At 51.1% G+C, this 23,167-nt stretch overlaps 9 protein-coding genes across 9 annotated transcripts; 4 read left to right on the forward strand and 5 right to left on the reverse strand.

Moving 5' to 3' along the window:
• Positions 1–2,620: 2,620 nt before the first annotated feature.
• HO173_002117 (uncharacterized protein) lies at positions 2,621–3,109 on the forward strand (the record flags this gene model as incomplete). Its single annotated transcript, XM_037304053.1, has 1 exon — positions 2,621–3,109. One exon carries the CDS (start codon positions 2,621–2,623, stop codon positions 3,107–3,109), a length of 489 nt encoding a protein of 162 aa, XP_037168848.1.
• Positions 3,110–3,219: 110 nt separating this feature from the next.
• Positions 3,220–4,899, forward strand: HO173_002118 (uncharacterized protein; the record flags this gene model as incomplete). The annotated part of the gene is made up of 3 exons (XM_037304054.1): positions 3,220–3,715; positions 3,924–4,658; positions 4,742–4,899. The coding sequence occupies 3 exons, from the start codon at positions 3,220–3,222 to the stop codon at positions 4,897–4,899; spliced, it is 1,389 nt and encodes a 462-aa protein (XP_037168849.1).
• Positions 4,900–5,568: 669 nt separating this feature from the next.
• On the reverse strand, positions 5,569–7,860 carry HO173_002119 (uncharacterized protein; the record flags this gene model as incomplete). Its single annotated transcript, XM_037304055.1, has 1 exon — positions 5,569–7,860. The coding sequence occupies one exon, from the start codon at positions 7,858–7,860 to the stop codon at positions 5,569–5,571; it is 2,292 nt and encodes a 763-aa protein (XP_037168850.1).
• A 1,208-nt stretch (positions 7,861–9,068) lies between these two features.
• Positions 9,069–10,514, reverse strand: HO173_002120 (uncharacterized protein; the record flags this gene model as incomplete). Its single annotated transcript, XM_037304056.1, has 3 exons — positions 9,069–9,087; positions 10,156–10,420; positions 10,493–10,514. The coding sequence occupies 3 exons, from the start codon at positions 10,512–10,514 to the stop codon at positions 9,069–9,071; spliced, it is 306 nt and encodes a 101-aa protein (XP_037168851.1).
• Positions 10,515–10,845: 331 nt separating this feature from the next.
• On the forward strand, positions 10,846–11,496 carry HO173_002121 (uncharacterized protein; the record flags this gene model as incomplete). The annotated part of the gene is made up of 1 exon (XM_037304057.1): positions 10,846–11,496. One exon carries the CDS (start codon positions 10,846–10,848, stop codon positions 11,494–11,496), a length of 651 nt encoding a protein of 216 aa, XP_037168852.1.
• A 2,185-nt stretch (positions 11,497–13,681) lies between these two features.
• HO173_002122 (uncharacterized protein) lies at positions 13,682–14,555 on the reverse strand (the record flags this gene model as incomplete). Its single annotated transcript, XM_037304058.1, has 3 exons — positions 13,682–13,882; positions 13,961–14,274; positions 14,330–14,555. The coding sequence occupies 3 exons, from the start codon at positions 14,553–14,555 to the stop codon at positions 13,682–13,684; spliced, it is 741 nt and encodes a 246-aa protein (XP_037168853.1).
• Positions 14,556–15,421: 866 nt separating this feature from the next.
• On the reverse strand, positions 15,422–17,038 carry HO173_002123 (uncharacterized protein; the record flags this gene model as incomplete). The annotated part of the gene is made up of 5 exons (XM_037304059.1): positions 15,422–15,996; positions 16,144–16,157; positions 16,227–16,606; positions 16,666–16,773; positions 16,826–17,038. The coding sequence occupies 5 exons, from the start codon at positions 17,036–17,038 to the stop codon at positions 15,422–15,424; spliced, it is 1,290 nt and encodes a 429-aa protein (XP_037168854.1).
• Positions 17,039–18,856: 1,818 nt separating this feature from the next.
• HO173_002124 (uncharacterized protein) lies at positions 18,857–19,812 on the forward strand (the record flags this gene model as incomplete). Its single annotated transcript, XM_037304060.1, has 3 exons — positions 18,857–19,235; positions 19,301–19,538; positions 19,614–19,812. The coding sequence occupies 3 exons, from the start codon at positions 18,857–18,859 to the stop codon at positions 19,810–19,812; spliced, it is 816 nt and encodes a 271-aa protein (XP_037168855.1).
• A 272-nt stretch (positions 19,813–20,084) lies between these two features.
• HO173_002125 (uncharacterized protein) lies at positions 20,085–22,336 on the reverse strand (the record flags this gene model as incomplete). The annotated part of the gene is made up of 3 exons (XM_037304061.1): positions 20,085–20,229; positions 20,291–21,521; positions 21,652–22,336. 3 exons carry the CDS (start codon positions 22,334–22,336, stop codon positions 20,085–20,087), a joined length of 2,061 nt encoding a protein of 686 aa, XP_037168856.1.
• Positions 22,337–23,167: the final 831 nt, after the last annotated feature.

Consider the following 23,167-nt stretch of genomic DNA (forward strand, 5'->3'; position numbering starts at 1 on the left):
ATTCAGCAGACGTTTCATTGTTCGTTGCTCTTAGGTACAACCGTACTACCAGATGATGCACGCGAGGCCACGTTTCGGACTTAGCGGGCAAGCCCAAGCGCGTGTCCTTTAGTGCAAATGAAGGCGAAGGCCATTGGTCCCAGGACTCCCAGCCAGCGGGTTTTCCCCCCTTAAGAAATGAAGAATTAAACTCCCATCAAGCCATCGGGTGCTCCTTCTCCAAGTCGCAGCGGTCAAAGTAGCATTCCACCTATCAATCATCGGAGAGGCTGCAGAAGCCGAAGCTTCCCCAACCGATGCTTCGGTAGCGTCTTGATTAGGATTCGAAACATCAGCCCCTCTTCATCTCTCGATTCTCGATAGAGATTCGACGTCCTGAGTCCTGAGTCCTGAGTCGTTGAGTCCTGACGTAGAGTACAGTGTGCACAGCCTATGCCCTACAGGTGCAAAAGTCCATGATCCCCTGTGGCTAACTGTAATTTGAGCCACTAAGATAACACACCACCCAAGACTTGACCACCGTAGCGTAAAAATCTGGAAACGCGCCATCATCATTCCTGCCTATTTTTTCTCTTTTTTTTAATATTGCAGGACTTTTCCGTAAAAAACAACAAGATAGGTAGAAAAGATAATCTGCCTCGACGAATCACATTGACTCCTTTTTTCCTTTGCACTTGTGCCGAGGTGGAAATCTGCTCTGCTGGTTATCCAACGGTCCCAGCCTCACGTGTGTCAGATACTCGCCCAAGCCATTTCTGGGCAAGGCCCGACATTCGACTGGCCGTGTAAGGTACATTGGTCAGCGCGCGACACAGAGAGATTTTTTTTTCCCTTTCTTTCTTTTGACTCTACTTACTTGATCTATTTCCAACCTCTATGCTCTCTCTCTCTCTCACTCTCACTCTCACTCTCACTCATACGTACTACGAGCTACGGGCTACGGTAATCGCAAAGAAAGGTAACTTTCCTCCGCTCTTGCATTATTAGGCGCACAATTGCGCTGGTTGGAAGTGGGATTTTGGCACGAATTGTATGACGCCAACTACATAAGCTGCGGAATGGACGCGTTCGATTCGTCATCCTAGCTTGCCACACGGTCAAAAAACGATAAAGTATTGAATGCTGACTCGAACATTATTCATGTACAGCAGCAGCAGCAGGAGTATGCTTCACACCATTTATTAATCCTCCCTAAAACCTTGGCAACCGCTGCAGTCCTGCGGTCATTATTAGCCGGGTTTTACCATCTTTACACAGCGAGCTACCTTACCGTCTACCGTGTATCGTTACCCAACTTCTCCCCCCAAACGCGTTACAAATCTTTCAGACCTCATTCACCCACCAAACCAAATTCTCCTCGGTATTTCAAACTGTTTCGGAGCGTCATGGGCCAAAGCTGATGATCAAAGGAAGAAAGAAAAGAAAGAGCGAAAAGAGAGAAAAAAATCAAAAAGTATGGGAGCTCTCTACAAGGAAGAGCCGACGGGAGATCCTGTAAGTATCGCGATGATCCTTGATTCTCCAATCCCCCATACATCATTTCTTTCATCTCATCTTCATCTTCATTTTCATATTTTCACTCTCATTTTCATCTCCAACACGTCGCCCCCCATCACTTTCCTTTTACAACTTGCCCCCAGCGCGCATGAGGTTGCGTTGCGCTTTGCAGCTGCGTTGCATGAATACCTTCTGACTGGCCGGGAGCCAAGTTTACATGGTATGCATGTGCCGGGACTACTGCTGCACTTGAGCAAGCTTCCCTGCAAGAAAGGGTCTTTTAACATCCTTGAAGCGGTCAGGTCCTTGGAACTTCCCTGCACATCACTCCACACTTCACCTTCGAGCTTCTATACAAATCCTCTACATCATCTGCCTCAACGCCTGTCAAATCACCCTCCTTGCCATCGCTTCCTCCTTGCCCACTTCGCTTTCGCTCTCTTTCTCGTCCAACTGCTCATTCCTTTAGCATTACCTTGTTCAACCATTCAGGCTGTGGTGTCGTCGATTGCATCGACAACTGAACTAGCATCATCCTGTAAATGCTCCCCAGCTTATATGATGGATCCTCCTTGTCCACCATAAGCGTCCCCTGTCCTAGCTTCACGTGGATGAATGATTGCCGATTTCCAATATCGCTACATCAACGCTTCCATTATACGTCCTGCCTTCAGTCGGCCCTTGCTTGCGCTTGCTTCAAAGGTCTATTAGCGCAGAATGTGAAGCTAATTCGTCTGTTCTATGCTACCAGCATCATCCTCTTCCGGTCCAGCAAGGCCCTGGTCCACAGCACCTGCAACATTCACGATCCACAAACATTGCTCATCAACAGCCGCATCCCGACTCTCCACACCAAAATCAACACGCCAACTCATTTCCCTCTCCACACTCTTCGAACCACGGTCTACCACTCCAGCACCAGTCTCCATACTCCCAGCCAGTCCCTGGCACCAACGGTCACGCTCCTCCAGAAGTATATTACGCACCAAGTCCCTACGGAACGCCTGTATCAGGGCACTTTTCTTCCGCAGGTACGCGTTTTATGCCAGCGAGAACCAGAGGGAACTTTTCCATTCACCAAGACTGGAAACACTGACCAAGTTTACCAGAAGCACCCGATCTAATGGCGGCTGCCCACATGCAGCAAAGACCATACCAACAACCAGTCTACCATACTCCACAATCCAATTCTCCAGCATCAGTCGCGTCATCACAAAGTCATGATCAGCATGGACGTATGTACGCCCAAGCCCCCGCGCAGATGCAACAGGTGTACGGCTACCCTCAATATCAAGTGCAACCGTCTTCATACCCGCAACACCCCGGGCAGCAACAACAGCAGCAACATCACATGATGGCCTCTCAACCTCTTCTTCCACATCAACAAGCCCAGGCTCCCATGGCGCACCAACCCTCCGCTCAGCAACCAGGGATAACGAACAGTCCCCGACCTCAAACAAAACTCGAGCCTGGTATACCGAGGCAGATGGATCCGGCCAGCCTGCAGAGATCTCCAACCGGGCCGATGGCCTCCAATCACAATGCGCCTACGGGCCCGTCTCAGAACGGAAATGGATTGCATCCAGGTCAAAGTGGAGGAGGAGGGGAGTAAATCCTAATTCCGCACCGGGGCCTATACCAGCAACCACTCCTCTCGTTGTGCGCCAAGACAACAACGGCGTTCAATGGATTGCTTTCGAATACTCGCGCGACCGAGTCAAGATGGAATACACTATTAGATGTGATGTGGAGTCGGTCAATACGGATAGCCTCCCACAGGATTTCAGAAACGAGAATTGCGTTTATCCACGGGCGTGCTGCGCCAAGGATAGCTACAAAGGCAATCGCCTTCAATACGAGAATGAGTGCAATACAGTCGGCTGGGCACTGGCCGAGTTAAATCCGTGCCTTCGCGCAAAGAGAGGTCTAATTCAGAGAGCCGTGGACAGTTGGAGGAACAGCAATCAAGACCCTCGATTACGTAGTAGACGAGTGAGACGAATGGCTAAAATCAACACACGAAAGAATGCAAATCACACAAATAATCACCTGGCTGGTCCACGTGACGTTGGAGGACAACCACCTAGTACGAATCCTATGGCGGCGCCCGTTCAAAGACCGCCTCCAGCGAATATCAGCATGGCAGGGCCGGCGCAGCTACACCATCACCACGCGCACCCTGATGGAAGCACAACGGGCAGCACAGATGATGTTAGCGGTATGTTTCACCAGTTGTCATGATGACTACGTGCGACCTTTTTGGCTGGACCAAGTTCATGGTTATGTACATTGCCAAGGCAGCTCGGCTGCTGCGGTCATTTAACATTCTTGTATGCTACTTCATGACGCCTGCAGCGATGCGGCCAACAAAACCAAATTACATACCTGAACGTAGGCTGACTCTCATGAAATTCCCACACTAATAGTGAATGGTGACTTCGATCCCCAACCACCACATCAGCAAGCTCCCAAATCTTTACCCGCCTCGATCCGTCCATCCAATGTCTTCCACGGCTATCAAGCCTACCCTCAACATCCAGCCTCGGCCGCCTCCATGCCTCCTCACCTCTCCAACGGCCTCGATCACTCCATGCCCAATCATGCCATCTCAACCTCCTCTTCCATTCCCACCGCAGCCACCAAAATCGAAAAGTCATCGCCATCTCCCGAGAAAAAGCACAGCTCCGTTTTCAGCGACCTGCCCGAAGCCAAGCGCCGCAAATTTATCCTCGTCGATGACACCGTACGCAAAACCCGCGTGCGCGTCAAGGTCAATCTCGAATCTGTAGAGATCGCTGAGCTCCCTGACTCTTACCGATGGGACAATTCTGTCTACCCGCGCAGTTGGTACCCAACGGAAATGCCTCCGAGTCCCCGCGCCAAGAGGGCCCGCAGGATCAGGTTTGTTGAGGATGATGCAGAAGATGGAGGCGAAGGTCAGGGCGACGGCTTAGGTGTTCCGGAGATGGGTCGGGGGATGCAAGTGGGAAGGGTGACTGTTCCCGTGCCGATGGTGGAAAGGAGGGAGGGGACGCTGAAAGTTCCGGGTTTGGGGAGGAGGGCCAAGGAGAGGGAGGAGAAGTTGAATGAATTGGGGTATCGAATCAGTTGGAGTCAGAGTAGGACGTTTGCGGGGAGGGTGGTATTCCTGCAGAAGAGCTGTGAGTTGCCTGCTTCTCCTCAGCCTGAAATAAGCTCATGGTACGGGGTATGAGCAAGCATGGGATACTAACGGAGGGTGCAGTGGACGCGTATAGAAACAAGGTCGGCAGTACCATCGCTGCCGGAGGCCAGGAAGTTTCGACCGTGGCGCCACATCTTGAGACGCGGACTGGGAAGAAGATGTGGGTGGAGAGGAAGAGTAAAAGGGCCAGAGGGGCAAAGAGGGCTGACACGCCTTGAATTCGTTGCTCAGCTGGGCCTACTCGCTGCTCGGACACATTCGATTCATGACTTGTGCTTTACTAAACATTGTACGCTTCTCACGATGGAGCGGAATGTGCCACCATAGGACAGAGATGGATGTCGGCTGCCTGGTGCACATTACGAGAATTTTCCATGTACAAAGGGTCGGCCGTTGTATAAAGGGAAAGGCGAAGCGAGATTGCTTCGAGACCAAGGCAACGCGAGAGAAATACCCACATGGTTGGAATCGTTGCGAAGAGAAATATGGTTCGGTTCAGGAAGCATACGTAGTCGCCAGTTCCCACAGCAGCTAGCTAGAATCAATGCTGAGAACTTCAGCTCGCCGGTTGTACCTTTTATTGTTAGTATCATCAAGCTTGTAAAAACAAGACGACATTCACCGTCGACTGTTGCAGTATATCTTTGTTTGGTTCTTTGCTTCGTTGCATGCGTATGATTCATCTCGACTAGCTTTCTCAAGCCATTTCAAACAGCAAAGTACTCGCATACAACAGAAAGAGGGGTTTCAGAACGCACGCCTTGCATCTTGCACAATCTCCACGTATCTTTCCTGTCCAGGCTATACGATCCAATTCAGCACTCCTTGCGAAACCTGGTCCCAGCCCCAACGAGGTCCTGTCAATCTCTCTCCTTTTCTCTCTATCCTCAGAATGGTTCGATAGGCTTAGGCGGCTCGGGCCCCATCAACAATCGTCTCTTCTCTCTGATCTCCGCTGTCTTCCGCGTGTATTTCTCGATCTCCTCCAAATCCATCGCCTTCAGCACAATGACATGATCCACATATTCGTTAAACCTGATCCCATCCTGCTCTAGAGCTTCTGGATTCACTAGCTTCCGGTTGATCTTCGTCCAACGCGCATTGGGCGGTACGTCTTTCTTGGGCATTTCCTTGTGCGGCGCAACACCTTCGCGGACTGTGTCGGGGTGCTCGGGGAACTTTTCGCGGGGTTTACGGAGAATGCCCTTGGGAGCCGGTGGAAGCGCCGGTTTTTCTTCGTTAGAGGGAGTGACGACACGGGGCTGGCGCTCGATCCTGTCGTCTTCGCTGTCGCTCGAGGAGGAGAACGAGGATTCTGTGTAGGAATCGTCATCGCGCGTACGGGAGTGGTGACGGCGAGGCGTGTAGCTGCGGTGGTGTCTGGGTGCTCGATCCTCGGGGCGGCGTTCGTAGGAGGCTTGCTCGCGAAGCACAGGCTCCACGGGACCGACGAACAACTCAGCATTCTCTTTTGCACGGCGCTCCTCAGCTCTTGCTTCTTCATACAAACGGTCCTCTTCTTCCTTCTCAAGCCTCTTGCGTCTCTTCCTTTCCTCCTTGTTTTCTTGAGTATCACCACTGAGACCACTGCTCACTGAGCTTGTATCCAAGTGATCACGCTCAGGTTCTCGCAGATGGTCCTGGTATTGTTTCGCCGGTAGGCTTTCTTCATCTCGAGACTCTTTGTTCTGGTGCCGTCGTACTCCTTCAGTAGCTAATCCCGCAGCGGCGGCCGCAGCTCCAGCCCCAGCGAGCAAGCCATTGCTTGGGCCTCTATCCTCGGCTCTATCTAGCTTTTCCCGGAAGTCATCACGCACTCTCGGATTTCTATCGTCTCTGTCATCATAATCTCTGCGGTGGTCATGGTCTCTGTGATGGCGCCTATGACGATGTTTCCTAGGGCGATCATCACCGTCCCGTTCATGGTCATCATCGCGAGGGTCTCTAATCCTTGGTTCCAGTCGCTGGTCCTCCAATATCGGTTTACGAGACTTTGGTCGCGATTGGTCGTTCTCTTCATCGCGAGGGTCGCGAATTCTTGGCTCCTGTCGCTCCTCCTCTCGTATGGTTTTACGAGGCTTTGGTCGCGGCTCCAGCGCATCATCCTCGGGTATAACTTTGCGAGATTTCGCACTCAAGTCCAAAGTCTCATCCTCAGGCGCAGGCTTGCGGGTTTTCGGTAGTAGCTCGAGCACATCTTCTTCAGGGCCAGGCTTGCGAAGCCGCCTTCGTGATTCTTCTTCCGGATATGGAGCGTATGCACCGTTGGACGGCTGGTGCAGGGCAATCTCTGGGCGAGAGGGTTTGGGATGATAGCTGATTTCGCGGTCATCGCGCCCATAATCCCTAAGAGCCCGATCTTCGTTTTTAGCATGATAACCTTGTCTAAGGCTCTGAGATCTTCCAATATTCTCAAATCCCCTTGTAGATACAGGTGGACCAGGTTCCCTATTTGATCGTGGAATATAATCTTCAGGTATGACCATGCTCGTTGGGCGACCACTATTGTGGCTGTCTCTCCTAGATCTCTGTCGATAAGAGTCCTGATACCTTGGCTCTCTAGCCGCTTCCGTGCTGTCAAATCCAAAGTCTCGATCGTTTTCGTCATGGCGTTCTCTGACCGATGGTCGACCCAGATTGGACTTCAGATAGATCTTTTCCCTTGGATCTCTGTCTGCAGGCATTAGCCGGCCTGAGTCTGTAGTACCTAATGAAGAGTGACGCTGATGGTGCCGTCTTGTGGAGGAAGAAGCAGGTAAGAGTTCGTAATCGTCATCTCGACGGTCTCTGCGCGTTGCTGTCACAGGGCTTGGAGGTCTGTCGATCGCGCTTGTGATGATTGGCCTAGAGCTCCGAGCGGGAGAACTCGGAACTACCATGCCCACAGGCCTTCGAATCCTTGGAGCCTCGAGTATTGTGCCTCGAGGACGAGGGCGAACGTTGTAATCGTCCTCGGCAGCACGTCGTGGAGGGCTGCGGGTCCGAAGGGGAAGGACTCTTGGTGCATCTACACGCTCTACACTGATGCGGGACCCAGGTGGGTAGTCCCTAGTGGAGCGAGTAGATGGCGGATAGGTATCAAAGGAGGAAGGGGAAAAGAAGCTGCTGGCGGACGTGCGACCAGGTGGAGCATAGCGATTCCTGGGTGGTGAGCCTGCCCGACCGTACCCGGAACTCATTGTTTCCCTATGGACTGTATGTAATTTGGCTTCACTTCAAGGAGTGGGAACAAGAGGGAGCTGGAAAATCAAAAGTCGCAGCTCGTAGAAACTCTTTTTATCTTCCAATTTGATCCAACCATGAACCCATATGTTACCAGCGCTGAGGGCTGAAGTCCGCTAATGCTGCATGCAGGGATGCGCCGCTGAAGCACGGGAGGGCCAAGAGTATGTCGACCTTGCAACGTTGGAAGTGTTTCGCCTTGGGTTATATCCAGTTCGTTATGGGATTCGGTGAAGGATGAGAAGTGTTCGTGAAAGTTTTATGAAGGTGGATATGGAAGATTTTATGTGCCCGAGTTAGAGTAGGTGAGAAGACATATGATAAAAAGAGAGTTCGGCTAATTTTACCTTATTGTAAAGAATGACGCAGGGCCACCGGGCAGCAAGTGTGGCAAGCGTTCCGTTCTCTCTGAAATTCCGGCTTCCGAGCTTACCGAGTCTACAACATAAAGTACTCCAGGGCGGTCTTTTGCACCGTGATCGTTTATGACCTCCGCTTACTCCATGTACATTTTTATGTGTGATGAACATGCCTCTAAAAAGAGAATCCTTACGACATGCCTCACTCAGTATGGTCACGCTCTGACGATATGAATTGGCTTGGCCTCTGTCCCCGTTCAGAGAGAGCCGTTCAATCTGTGTTTGAGCAACGCTCAACGGCCATGGCGGGACATTTCACCCTCACACTTCCATCCGAAGCTCGAGCCGAACCTTTACTTTGTTCCATTGGGCAGCAATGTTGTGTTCCAACAGTGCCAAACCGCACGTGAGAGCCCGCAATGTTGTAGATCGGACCCGATATATGATCCTCTCGTCGATCTTCGGATTTCGACGTAGGGAACGTGGCGCATGCAGTTCGGATTATTGCAGGAAGAAGGTCTACCATGTTTCAATTCGTAGAATCGGGCACCAGAGATTGCACTGTAAAGTCGAGCCTACGATAGCATTCCACTTTGTACCGGCTTGTGGTTATTTGTACAGTACAATGGCGCTTTGGAAACGATCGGAAGGTTCGGCTCTCAGCCTGGTCACCTCCAAGCTCTGTTTGCAGGTCAATCTTGCTGTTTCCAGGTGGGCTGCTGAATAAGAATAGATAGGTGCACTGAAGCTTGACCATTGAAGCCAAGCAGCTTATTAAATCCGGATCATGGGAATGGGCAAATGGCTCAAGAGCGTGGCCCGAAGCTAGAGAAAGTGTCAGTATCAAGACGACATGGCTCTCTCGGTGGGGCAAGGAACGTTCCAGAGACTGCGGAAGAAGCTAAAGTTGTGTCTACAAGGAGGACGCGCGAGACCTTCTTTGCAGGGGGATCATCCATCATGGTGCGATTTCGATGGCCTAGCGGTCTGCTGTCAAAGCTCTTATCACGAAGAGGGGCTCCCTTGAGAGTAATGAATAATTTGGAGGATTAGAAGTACATATACAGTCACCAGATGAAGAACTAGGAATGATCTCCGTCTTCTGCACATGCATAAATGAGCAGGAAGATCAATGCAGGGTAAGGAAGTCACTCCGCTACTCAGTCATAGGTCGGGATTCTGCTGGCTGCAGGGCGACCCAAGGTCTAGAATTCGAAAGACGAGAAGAAAGAAGCCAATGGCAAGCAGCCACGAAAACAGATGCAGAAGGGAGCAATGACGCGATAGGTGGGAAGAAGACAGACTGGCGGCAGGCGGGATAACGAATTTATCCCATGACAACGGACAATGCTCGTAGAAATAGAGTACAAGAATTATGGAAAACGGTACTGCAATAGAAGGGTTGTAGAGTACGTAGTACTGTGGAAGAAAGCAGAGGACATTTCTCTCGACAATTTTTGAAGTAAGCTAAAACTAGTGACTTGCAGAATGCAAGGGAGTGACTTTGGAAAAGAGGCGTCTCTTAGCGCGCTGCTTTCTTGCCCAGCAACGCCCGCCAAGACAGACCCTGGGTCAACAACAAATTCCCCAACTTGTGAGCCATGTTTTCCTTCAATCTTACCATCCTCACCAAAATTTCAATCATCCAAAACTTCACACTCTGAAGCTCCCCAAAATCACCAATAGAACCAGAAACATCAACACATCACTCATTTGACAGTCACGAGATCGAAGCGTGTTGCTGGCAAGTCGCCAAACTACACCTTCATCTCTTACTTCTCCACACCCCCCCCCCTAACCTGAAGCAAGAGTCTCTTCTTGTCTTCCTTTCGATTCGTTACTCATAACGGCTCGGAAGGCATTCGAGAAAAGACTCCTCCACTCTCGTCAAACTGGACTTTGACGCCAGAGTCCCGATCCCTTTCAGTGTCTTCCCGTCGTCGTACCGGAGCGACGCTGCTGTAGACACTACTCGCGTCAAGGTAGAAAGAGAGACCAACCAGCGCGTCGGACGGGAAGGTCACGAAACCAAGTACTCTTCTTACTCTGCCTCTCTTCCAGGCCGCAAAGATCGTACTCGATACGACGAGGAAGAGGTCAAGGTCTACGGAGAGGACCGTGAACGCCGTCCGCGCCGCAAAGAAGACGACGTTACTGTCTACGCAGAGGAAGACCGATACCGCTCAGACCGAAATCACCGCGATCACGATCACGCAGAAGTAGAGATCACCAGAGATCACCACCAGCGCCATCACAATCACCCAGACATAGAAGTTAGAAGAGATCTGTAAGCCTAGCCCTGCTCCCCGGTCTCTCCTAAGTTCATAGCCTCTTCGACGACAGAACACTAATACCTACATTTCTTGCAGCCCCCGAGATTCAGACCGCCGCTATACTGATACAAAGGTCGACATCGAAGTTCCTCACCACCACCGCCGCGAAGAAGAGATCGACATCACGGAACGTGATTATCGACGACGCCTTCACCCCAATTACGACGTTGAATTCGAGCGTCGTCATACCGGACCTCGAGAGGAACCAATCGAAGCCGAAACAATCGTAGAGCCACCGCATCGTCCAGATATGGGTTACTACGACGACGAAGGGCGCTACCACTCTATCCGTCGCGGCCTTGAGCATGCCGCTGACCGTGTATTTCACCCTTTCCATCCACAGCACGAGCGTGAGGAGGTGATTATCGAGAAGGAGGATCGAGAGCGAGGCCCTACCCGTGTCCGTGATGGAGTCCATGAGACTGTTCGTTATGTTGAGCGTCGTGGCGGGGTGGCTGACACCATTACCATCCCCTGCCATCACATCCGCATTGGCGATCTGTTGATCCTCCAAGGTCGTCCCTGTCAGGTCATCCGGATTACCACCTCTGCTCAGACCGGTCAGCACCGCTACCTAGGAGTTGACCTCTTCACCAAGCAACTCCACGAAGAATCAAGCTTCGTCTCCAATCCTTCCCCCTCGGTCATCGTCCAGAATATGCTTGGCCCCGTTTTCAAGCAGTACCGCGTCCTTGACATTCGCGATGACGGCCGCGTTGTTGCCATGACCGAGACTGGCGATGTGAAGCAAGGTCTTCCAGTCATTGATCAGGGTGGATTGTGGTCGAGACTCAACGACTCGTTCGCCAACGGTCGTGGCAGTGTTCGTGTATTAGTCATCAATGATGGAGGTCGTGAGCTCGCTGTGGACTACAAGGTGATCCATGGCTCGAGACTGTGAATCAGGAACAGGTATGACCCGAGCAAAATCAATGAAGCATCGATGCTGATCGTGAACAGCGCCTGCTGCGTCTTCCGAAAGGTGTGAATAGGGAGAACTTTGGCTATTGTGGACCTCCTTCAAGCTCTACGGTCAATACTCAAAGCAGACACAGGTCATGTATCTATAATACTGTGGCATAACGGAAAAGGCAGAGCCATACTGTTGGCGTGTGTCAACTTCCTTTCTTCATCAATTGTCATCACTTTGGGTACAGATTGAAAATAGGAGGAGCATTACATAGGTGCATTAGATTACATGAAGAGAAATGGAAAATGTGTCAGATCTACAGTGCTTTCAAACGACGAGGCCTTCAAACGACGAGGCCTCATGCCGCTTAGGTTTGCTACTTTGTTTTCACTCTGTTTTACTTGAAGCTTGTCACACCCAGTCCGGCCTGCATGTTGCTTCCCTTTTCTTAACCTCAACTCCTCTCGAACGGATTTGTACAAGACGGTACTCATAATTGGAAGCCGAGGCAAGCCTAGACACCAGAACGAAGATCGATTCGATTCCTATTGCAAAGACACATACAGCTCCCTTTCGTTCTCCATACCATTACAATCTTTCATCTTTACGACTCTCGATTGTTGCAGACCATGGAAGTCCCAGACTCAGCCTGCAAAAACTTCACCCCAACGCCCCCGTTCCCTAATGATGTCCCAACAGCACCCTTGCTGCGAATCTCTCTGAACAAGCTCCCTGAACAAGGACCAAGACGAATCGGGTCACTTCTTTACTGCCCATAAAGACTCGGGCTTTTTGTACCTCGACCTCCGTGGCGCCCTCCAAGGTCAATCCATGCTCAACAACGCAGACAAGCTCTTTGATATTGGGAAGCAGCTCTACGATTGACTTTCGGAAGGAAAGCAGAAATTCAACCTCAGCGCTCAAAGGTCATACATACGTGGGGTAAACCTTCTCATCAGAGACCCTGTTCCGGCCAAGCACGAATGAATGAAGAGCAGCTACAAAAGCTCCCGCACCTCCGTCATTGATTCAAAACGCGCAGCCTCGACCGCAACGGATCCCACAACGCCTCCAAAGAAGCCATCCTCCCCTCCCCTCCCCCCTCCCCACCTCTCTCCCAACATCCCCTCAGCCCGTCGAAACCTGCACGGAACCCTTCACCTGCCCACCCCACCCCATCGTCTCGCTTCTCCCCCCCACACATCTACCCACGCACCTGCGTCTCCCCACCGCACAATCCGCCTCGGTCGGACAACGGGGCTCGGGCGATGACGCCCGCTGCGTCGAGGCTCCTCCGCAGCCCGTCGACGCTGGTCGAACGGCGTCGGGCGAAGAGACCGACGTCGGCTCCGTCACCGTCCTCTCCGACCGCCTCGGAGGCCGGCCCGCAAGTACTCCCGCCGGGGGCGACGGCGCCGAATGGCGCCGCGTGCGCCCTCTGCCCGACCCACGCTGTTGTCAACGTGTGGTGGGGGGGGGGGGGTGCCGTGGTGGGATTCACCAACGGTCTCTTGCGCTCGCACATCCGTCGGGTCGTATCCCCACCGGGTGCGCAGGCTAGTCACACGAGATGTAGTCTTGCGTGCTTTGCGAGGCCGGGTTGAAGAGGTTGGAGGGCAGTGATGTGATACCGGCGTTGGCGGAGTGGGAGGGGGAGGCGCAGGCGGAGGAGGGGCTCAGTGCGAAGGAGTGGATCTCGGGGAGGGCGAGTTGTAAGAGGGTGGAGGGGACTGATGGAGTGAGTAAGAGAAGCCGGATGGGAAAAGTGAGATCTGCGTTAAGGAGTTAGGAGAAAGCTTGATCACTTGGGGCAGGAAAAGCATGATTTCGAAGTCCATGTCGACAGAGGCTCAAGTTTTGAAAAGTCTGTTGTGAGATAGGATACATATTAGCATCATTTCTAAGTGGTATAGATTGTCCATGGCGTGTTAATGATAACCGTTCAGAGATGGTACTCCATCAACCCCTAACCAACGCCTCCCCAGAGGAACCAAACACCGGCCATGCAGTCCCTTTCAGCCAAAGGATAGGAAGCCTCGCTTCCAATCAACGACTCAACCAAGATAACAAACTTTAACGAAGCCTGCCACCATGAATCTCTACTCCAAATAGCCCTAAACATAGTATGCAATCTCCAGATGTGTTACTCGTAATGTCTGTTGATAGTCCTCGCCGTCTATAGCAGCCCCCACATAACCATCAGGGCAAGAGGTATAGAAGCCATCCAGGTGACTTTGCTCGAGCAGAGAACCTCCGCATTCGATGTTTGACTGTTGGTACTGTAGACGTATTGGAGAGTGATATCTGAAGTATTCGCACAATTATCGGGCGTGACCTCCGGCACATCTTTAGGGTCCGCGAATGTGATATCCACACACTGTATTCCCACACGGTCAGCAGCCCGCTCTAAAAGCCTTCACATTCAAGAGTGCTCAGAAAGCTCCTAACGACTCACATTAAACAGGGCGGCTCCGTGCTGCGCCGCCTCAATGATCTGAATGGTCGCATTGGTCCCTACCACCGCTGTGTAATTTGCCGGCAGCGGCACCTGGGGCAGGCAAAACGATCCGTTGTACGCAAGGTTGTCTGGCCCAACGATGCCAAATACCGGTTGCATAATCAGGGAATAGTTTTCAGGCACTGTGCCATCGCCGAGATTGATGTAGAACAGGGCGTAGTTGTGGCCCTGGAACCAGCCGGGCTGAATACCGATAGCGCCGCCTGTTACAGGCCAGTTTGTTCTGTTGGTAGACATGGGCATGCCGCCGCCTGGGGAGCTATTAGCATCCAGCAGCCCACAAACAGATGGAATTACTGAGCGTACATGGGTAGATCCATTGCATGCCATAGGGATATGTATTGTCGTTGCCAACGCCGAGACCATTGGTGCCGGCTATGTCGCTTCCGTTGAGCCCAGTAATATTGCCAGTTGTATGCAGGTTATCGCCGCGCATGCCAGGGTATGTGATGACTGTGTGTGAGGATACGAGGGTGGAAAGTAGGGAGAGACATGTTGTCGCGACGAGGAGCAGTGAGTGTGATTTAAGCATTATGAAGGTTGTGGTGGGTAGCGGAAGGTAGTCTCAATCCCCGTCAGCAGAGCTATTCAGTCTTTGAGGGGAGAGGGAAATTTGGTGAAACGTGCTTGGGCGATAGCGAAGCCTTGAAGGATATGTAAGAATAGATGGAGGGACAGAGCAGGGAGGCAACGTAGTGCTGTGCTTTTTTTCTCTTCCTCACACACACCTGAAGCTGTAGCCGCGCCAGTGTCGCTGAACAGTTGAATGGATCCCCCACCTTCCGAGCGACCAGAGCATGATACCTAGCACTTAGCACTGAAAGGGACTGAGAGCAGCCGCTGATTGGGGAAAAGGGATGTGGTCGGCGGTTGGAGAAGAGCTTGTCAGCACTCTGCATGCAGAGAGATCACTCTTCAACCAATGACTGCAACGATACCAGCTGCAATATGTCACGCTAACAAGCCCTCGGCGGCAATACCTTACCATACTGAGCATAGCTTCGGGGGCCTCTAAGGTACCGTACGGTAAAATTGCAAGACCCCTGGTTGAGTAAGACTACAAGCAACAAGAATCGACATATCATAATGGAGTTGACTGGGAGCACTTTCATACTACCTACTCGTACTTGTGCTCACCTTGCATCGACAACAAGTCTTTTCAACGGCGTGATGCTCCATGTTCCCGCCTTGGCACCCCCCACTTTAATCCGTTTAATGGGCCGAGCCTTGTGTTTGTTCCCCGCATGAACATATCAAAAGTATATACACATGGCCAAGAAGTTATCAGATATACAGTAACATAACGCTGCTTGCTACAAAGGACTGGCGTTCAAGGACTAGTCATAGAGTATACATTATCAATGAGGTTTCATGCACCCTTCCCCAGAATGTCCGACCCTAAACACCGTCATGCTCATGCAGACACGCACCACCGCGTCCAAATCTCGCTGGCCCAACGTATCTGGGCTCCAGCAAAGACAATGGAGGGTTTTCTTTCCCGAACTCTGCCGACCTCAGTGTCGAATGAAATGGCCGGTCTTGTCCAAAGCCCGGTGAAGGATTTGCGTACGTCGCATGTGAATCGAACCTCGCGTTCTGCCGTGTCCGAGGCGATTTCTTCATCCCGAATGAGCTATCTCCGTTCTCCAGATCAGGCAAGTACTCGTCCAGACTCTGATATGGAGCTTTCCTTGGAGATGACGGCGAAGGTGGGCTCCAAATTGGGGAAAGAGGACCCCCTTTGCTGCCGTTGCTAACGAAGTTGAGGGTCCTTAATGACTTGGTGCTCGTACTTTTCGCATGTGACGTATGAGCTTGGACGTGGGTAAGAACAGGCCTCATCGTTGGTAGGCAAGCTGCTATGACCGAACAGCATGACTCTACCGTGCTCCAGACCCCTAAGCCGAAGCCAGTCCAACTTTGATCTGTCAAGGTCCAGTCTGTCTTGAGTATTGCGTGTATGCGGACAGCGGCTGGGTTAAATTTTCACCGTTAGTACTGCCTATTCAACGGGGAGACAGTGAGCCTAAAACATATTTCGAGAGCAAAATCTTCCAAGACATGTCCCAGGACTCAAGATCTGGTTCAAGATAAGAAACATGAGCTCCGAAGATACGTACAGGTGGCGCAGACACTAGGTTAAACAAGTCAGTTGAACGTTCCTGCGAAAAAGGAGCCATTGAAACGGCTTCGAGAGACATACAAAGCTCCAAGAAGGAAGATACCCGTCAAAGAAATCTTGATCTTTCTGGTGACTTGAAGCTTCCATATCATTGGAAGCGGAATGATCAAGAACATGATATCGAGGATCATGTTCGAGATCCCGGTGCCCAGCGCAGAGGCTCTAACATCCTGGCATTTGGGATCCCTTATGCTTTTGTCCCAGATGGCTTGTACGGGTACACATTGGAATATCGAGTCCAGGATTGCAGCGATCCACCACATGATGGTCAACGCACCAGCCACACAAAGTGCGATTCGGAACCATTCGACGACTCCGAAGAGGCGGTGGTACAATAGCAGAATCGAGACTTTCACGAGCGCTTGCGCGCAAAAGTAAATGGTTTGAGTGGCAATTAAGCTCTGCTCCTTGTCAATACGATATCCTGCGGGACGATCGGTCTCATCGTAAAAAAACTCACCTTTGCAAAAGAGGTGGATTGCCATGGCTTCAGTACTTCCTCGCGTCTCCCGAAGTTCAGGGCGGCAGTTTGGTATAAAAGCAAGGCGGACAGACCCCACTCAACGATCTTCATACTCGGTCAGAGCAGTCATCCATTCTCCACGGCACTTTACACTCACCAATGCTGCAACAATCATCCAATCATCCCACCACAGGTACGCCTTAGCGAGTCGCCTACATAGTAAGCGAAGCGCAACTGCACTCGTCGCGGCTAGAGTGACAACGATGCACGCTGCATAGATGTTTGGTTGAAGGCTCTGCGCCAGGAAGGCTGGAGTTACGTCTTGATCTGTGGTTGGAGGTCCGGCCTCGTTGCCAACGGGTGTTTCCATGTTATTTGGGGGTTGAAAGTAGGTAAGATGAATTTTTCAGATGATGAACATGGCGGTTGATGGCGGGATGTCGCAGATGTCGTTGAGGCACACGGTTCTCCCCTCACCCTCGTGTCGACTGCGGGAGCCGCCATGGGCTTCTTTTAATATATCAGTACTCGATTAGATGATTAGGTACATGCCGTGTGTCATAGCTGTTGTTGGGGGTATCTAGTTCGTATTAGGTTCGAATCCTAATGGCGCTGGTACTCGTACAATGGTGTTGCGGTGCTTCTTACTCGTGCCGTCCACACGTGAGTTATCTCGCTTAATAGCGCCGGGAGAACCCACCAATCAATCTACCCAGATCTCCTGGAAATTGTACTAAAATACATCTTATTTTGTAGAGAAAGAAGCTGATAGAGCGGCACACTCTCCTATCAAATATCAAAAATCAACGAAATGACAACAATGACAACTACATATGTGTGTACGTGGCTCCCTAGGCCTTTCTACTACTCAACTGACTAATCAGGGACCCCAAATAACTTCCCTACCGAGCACCGTCGTCCTCGAGTGAGGGCCAAGACGCTAAAATTTTAGCCGGATAACTCATTTCTGGACGGCACGAGTATTTTCTGGCAGCGCCATGAGCCTCAGGGTCTAAAGTTCTTTAACCGGGAACAGCCGTTGGTTCGAATTCCCCCGGTGCTTTCATGCCCGGAAAATGTTCGTTGGTTGGCTTACCGTCCGGGGGCGGACGCCTGTTGGTTGTGGTCGTGTTGTTGGGGGTATTTAGTTCGTATTACCTAGATTCAATTCCTAATGGCGCTGGTACAATGGTGTTGCGGGTGCTTCTTTATTTTCTATAGCATCATTTTCAGGGATTGTGGGGATAGAATTGAACCAATGGTGGTATGGGGGGAAGTTGGAAAAGAGGTGTTTTCAGGCGGGATACGACAGTAGTGGCATACTCTCTATCATCATACCGTACTTTACAGTTTATCTTGGCATATCAGCCGAGCGTACTACCCATCAACCTAGAGTAGTACAAGACGCCGGATTCCGAGTCCAGGGCTTCAAAACACTTTGTTTAGGGTACCATCGTGCCATCCAGTAGTGTACTGACTAACCTCGGGCTTATTCCATAGTCCAATCGCCTTATATACGTATTCCAAATCTCTTCTTTTCAGCATTCAGATCAGAGCCCATGAGTACGCCAGACATTATTAAGGTATTCCTCGGCCACATGCTCTTCTACGGTAATATATATGAAAAGTTCCTTTAGTGCGCTCAATGAACCGCGGCTATCTTACCTGTAGCTCTTTAGCTGCCCCAGTTTCAATGTTGGACTTTTGCCCGCTCACCCGTGATGCTTAACATCCACTGTAAGATAGAAAGTTGAGTGAAACCTGGTCGACTTTGGTGAGAAGAGTAGTGCTTCAGGAAGGTGTAGCATACGCCTGTCAATCTCGTTGATGCATCAAAGCCTTTCAGCTGAGCTGGACAAGACGAAGCCCGGCAAGGATTTCGGCTGCTTTGGCGCTGCCCAAGCCTGTTCACAGTGAATTAAACATCACCACTCCCAAACTAGAAGACTATTTGGGTCCGAGTACCTTGGATATCAGCAGCGTAGCTCGACCAAGCATGGATTGCCACGAGAGGACTACTGCTGATCAGAATCGAACCAAGAGGCGAAATGCAAATACTATCGGCCATGCAGTCATCTCCTTTCAGTGACACTCGACCTAGCTGTGGGAAGCATCCACTTCATTTAGGTTCCCGGACTCCCAACGCAGAAAAACCCTTTGTCGAAGCATTGGGAAAAAATCAGACACCATGACTCGCCGCAAAAAGCCACCGCCCCAGCGCAAACTTCAGCAAATCACCGACTCTTCAGGCTGGACCCACGTCATCAAAGGCCCTCCAGGCACTGTCAATGCCGGGACTACTGGCATACGTCTCGAAGATGGAAAATCCACGGGAACGAAGTATACCCTGGAGACATATCTAGACAGATTCCGGAAGCACTATGCTCCCATCTGGCAAGGATCGGATTGTTTCAAGAGCTTGTCACGTATGTTCGAGCAAGACATACTACCTGCGGAGAACATCCTGATTACACAGTGCGTCTGTCTGGGCTTGGGGAGCATGACGGCTGGGTCGGAGAGTTCGTCTTATGAGCTTGCGGCTTTGATTTCCATCCTCGAGATGCTAGGTCCTGGTGCCCCAAACATGGAACGCAGTATCCCCCACCGGGGCCCAGCTGATCCAGATCTACAGGCAAGGAACACCACATCCAGGACATCGTCTTTCAAGACCCCGTCTTCAACGCGCTCGACCACACCATTCTGGAAAGTCTTGGCTACACCGTCGTCCAAAGCCCTGACGCCTTTTCCAAGCTCAACGGCACAACGTTTCTCTTTGCGCCCCACCTTGAATGTTTCCACTACGCTACCGCTTTGGAGACCGCAACGCCCGTATTGTCCGTTGGCTCCGATCCGCAGATGTATGTTGAAGGGTAAGCGATCCCCGATGCCACAGAGTCTCGTCTCGTGCGGCGGTATTGGAAATGTTGGCTTATTAAAATATCCAGTTTGTTGTCGTCTCTGGCGGAGAGCACGAAGAAAGGGTCACGTCAGATCTTCCACGACTTTTTAGGAAAGACTCGTTCGAGGCCTATGCCCGACTTTGACAGAACTCCTTGGTGCGAGTCCACATGCATTTACTGGGTGAAGTCAGAGAAAGACGATTCGGGCAAGAGTAAGATCGAGGAAGCCGTCCGGTTGATGTAGATGGTAGATGGCAGAGCTCTAATGCTGTACTATGCTATGCTATGCTATGCTATGCAAATGATAACTTCTTTTGTATCTACACTTACAAGTCTCCAAGCACGAGACTCAATACGTACAGAAATTTTCCCAAGCTACCCGAATATCTGGAGATCCCTCATAGCCATGAGCGCTTCGATGCAACGTGCAAATGTACAATCGACCTCCCATCGCGCATCCGGATGCTTTTTCATGCTCAAAACGCCAAGAAGTCAGCTCTGCATGGTGCCAGTCAGCTACGTGACAGTCTGGCCTCCACAATTGGGGATGGTCAATCCAGGCTTCAAATTTCGACCCGGATCCATCAAACCCCATTTGTCTTCCCATTCCTTGCCAGGCGTATTGAGACTCTGTTTCCATGGCTCATCGAAAGCTTCGAACCTAGAACGATCGAAAGCCATTAGCTGAATGCGATTTTTGAGCGATAGAAGATAGCACTGACCAGAAGTAGTTCGTCTTATTGGTTAGACTTTGACAAACGAAGGTATCCATGTAGGTGTTCATCCCATCAATACCCGCCACACTACCATTGACGCAGGTACTGGCCTCTCCACAATCCGTACCACCTCCACTCGGCCAACCGGTCTCAGAGATGACATTCTGCTTCGTCGTCCCATTGGTCAGGACTGTATCAAAATCCTGCCAGAAATCCCAAGTCCAGCCAGCTGCTATTTCCGCCGCAACACCTGCAAAGAACGGATGGATGTTCGACATGACATAATCAACGTTGTCGGTAAGGGCCGCGATCCAATTATCACCTAGATCTGAGGTGGCGATATCAAGGTCAATTTTTTGATTTGTGAAATTCGTCTTGACGCCTCCGAGGAGATCGCTCAGCTGTGTCTCTGTCATGTCTTTGCGGTAAAGAACCTCGTTCCCAACGATGACTCCAGCGAAAGGGCTGGCGCCGTACTGAGAAATGATTTGATACATAGCATCGAGGCCGCGATTGCTGGTTGTGCTGTTGTTGTCCAGCCATACGCCTAACCAGACTTTCATATCCGGGAGTGATAATTTGTCGATGGCATGGAGAACCATCTGCGTCTGGTTACAGTCGGTTCCATATAATCGAACGGCGTTGGTAAGCTGCGACAGCACAGCGATGTCCATCGTGACATTATCTTGACTGGGAGGATTGGTCAAACACGCAGGATACTGCGCGTTGAATGGTGTGTAGTCCATTCCTGGAAAGACCTTGTGGAGATTAGAATTATCCATCAGCTTTTTGATCTCTGGTGAGTTCATATCCAAATCACTATCGGTCGGTCCAGAGGATTGGCCGGAGGATGAGGAATCAGAGCTGCTAGAACTGCGGCTGCGCAACGCAGCAATCACTCCGCCAACTATTCCACCAATAATTGCCAAAACAACAATGGTGCCCACAATCCACTGCAATCTTCTCCTTCCAGAGGTCTGCTTGCTGAGCCAAGCGCTCTTCTCAACGCCGTCATCAACGCCGGGTCCGGATGATCCAGGCACAGCACCGTATTGACCAGAAGGGTCCCGTGCCCCGTTGCTACCAGCAGCGGTCTTTCCGACAAGACCTCCCAGCGCCCCCAAGATTCCTCCGGTGGCAGCAGCACCTCCAGCTGCAGTCGCCGCACCTTCGCCGTTGAGACCTAGCATCGACCTCCTTGGCTTTATTGGTGGTGCCCCATAATCATCGCCATCATCTTCAATCTCGTTTGGGTCAATATCACCCCCGCCCTACTCGAGCATCCCAGGCGGTAGAGAAGCGTTTGTAAGGATTGTCCGTGTATGAGCTGCGGGCATTTTCGTAGACATCTTGTGGAGGATACTCACTCATGGGAATACTGTGCGTAGAAGGGTAGCCCCGAGGAGTGAGATCTCCAGGTGAAGGTGAAATGTCACCTCTTTCATCTTCAAAGGGATTAGACCTGCCTGAGAGAGCTGGCGAGGTGAATGGATCGCGACTATGGAATAGGGGAGCAGGTATATTTGGCGTATCTGACGGCATCGTGTCGTAGCGCTCTGGTGGAAGACCTCTAGCTGGTTGTGTGCCGTCCAGCGATCGTAATGCTTCTATACCACTTTCCCGTTCGTTCGTATTGGCAACGCCCAAAGCGATACCTGTCATTCCACCGCCAACAGCTCTATCCCCCCAGTTGTCAGCTCCCGGGGTTATTGTTGATGCGGTCCGGTTCGAGGCGGAGTGACCCAGGTCCCGACTACCGTAAGCACCCTCTCGGGCTTGTCTAGTGTTTACTGCAATCCGAGGGCGGGCCGTTTGAGAGTCGATAGGGCCGGTGGGTTGGGGGGGTTGGTAAGGCGTATATCGATGAGCTGGAGGTGAAGGTGGACGATCATTGTAGAGTCTGGTCGGAGAGTCTGTATAGCCTGGAGGAGGGGAAGGCTGCGCTTCTCGGAAGGTATTGTTGTCCTGTGAAAGGTAGTTTCTCCGGTTTGCGTCGAGAGCTATTTCGTCGTCGTCATCAAAGGAGAAGGTGCGATCTGGTGCTCGGGACATGTTGGGTATTTGGGAAGAAAAGTTGTAGGTAAGACTCTTCACACTCCTGTTCACACAGTAGAAAGTCGGAAGAGGAAGAGCTTATGGCTTGGGAAAAAGGGCACCCTGCCGCGAGACTTGAGCGTGGATCGGGGCTCGTATTTGACGGTCGCTAAGGGACCAACATATCTTTAATTAAGGGCATCCATGCTGGTAAAGCAGATCCGATGCCTAAAACGCGAAGATATCAAAAACGATGATGGTTATTGATGGTTGCAAGTCCACTCAGCTTTACGCATATTTAAACTAAACTCCTTTGAAACCAGAGTTCGTGAATGTCTATTTTTAGACTCCTTTATTGACTCGCTAAATTGACCAAGCAACAATCGCTCCCTAATACAAATAAGCACGCTTAATGCAACCCCCTCACTCCTTCATTATTCCTGAAAGCCAACTTTCATCACCACCTCATTCAATTGAGACTCGAGGCGAAGCACGACTGCATACAAATATCTTTGACGAGTCTGAGACTGTTGTTGCTTCTACTGTCACCATTGAAGGTGTTGCAGGCAGAGCAATCTCCTGTTCCGATGGGTGGTGGCCACTGGAGAGATCACCATCCACTACATCACTACTCATCTACATTACATCTTCTCACAGCTGTCCTTTGCTGGATTTAAGACCAAATCGGCTGAGAGGGCTAAAGATCTTGTATTAATTAGTAGGGGAATAACCCTGGAACGTAGAGGTCTCGGTAGAGTATCAATGGGTAGATATGTACATTTGCTCTGCGACAGGACATGCGGAGACACGAGATTGTTTAAGAGAAAGACTGCAGGCATGATAAGTTCG

Source organism: Letharia columbiana (assembly GCF_014066305.1).
Source record: "Letharia columbiana isolate WasteWater2 chromosome Unknown Sc0000004_s0, whole genome shotgun sequence".
Lineage (NCBI taxonomy): Eukaryota > Fungi > Ascomycota > Lecanoromycetes > Lecanorales > Parmeliaceae > Letharia > Letharia columbiana.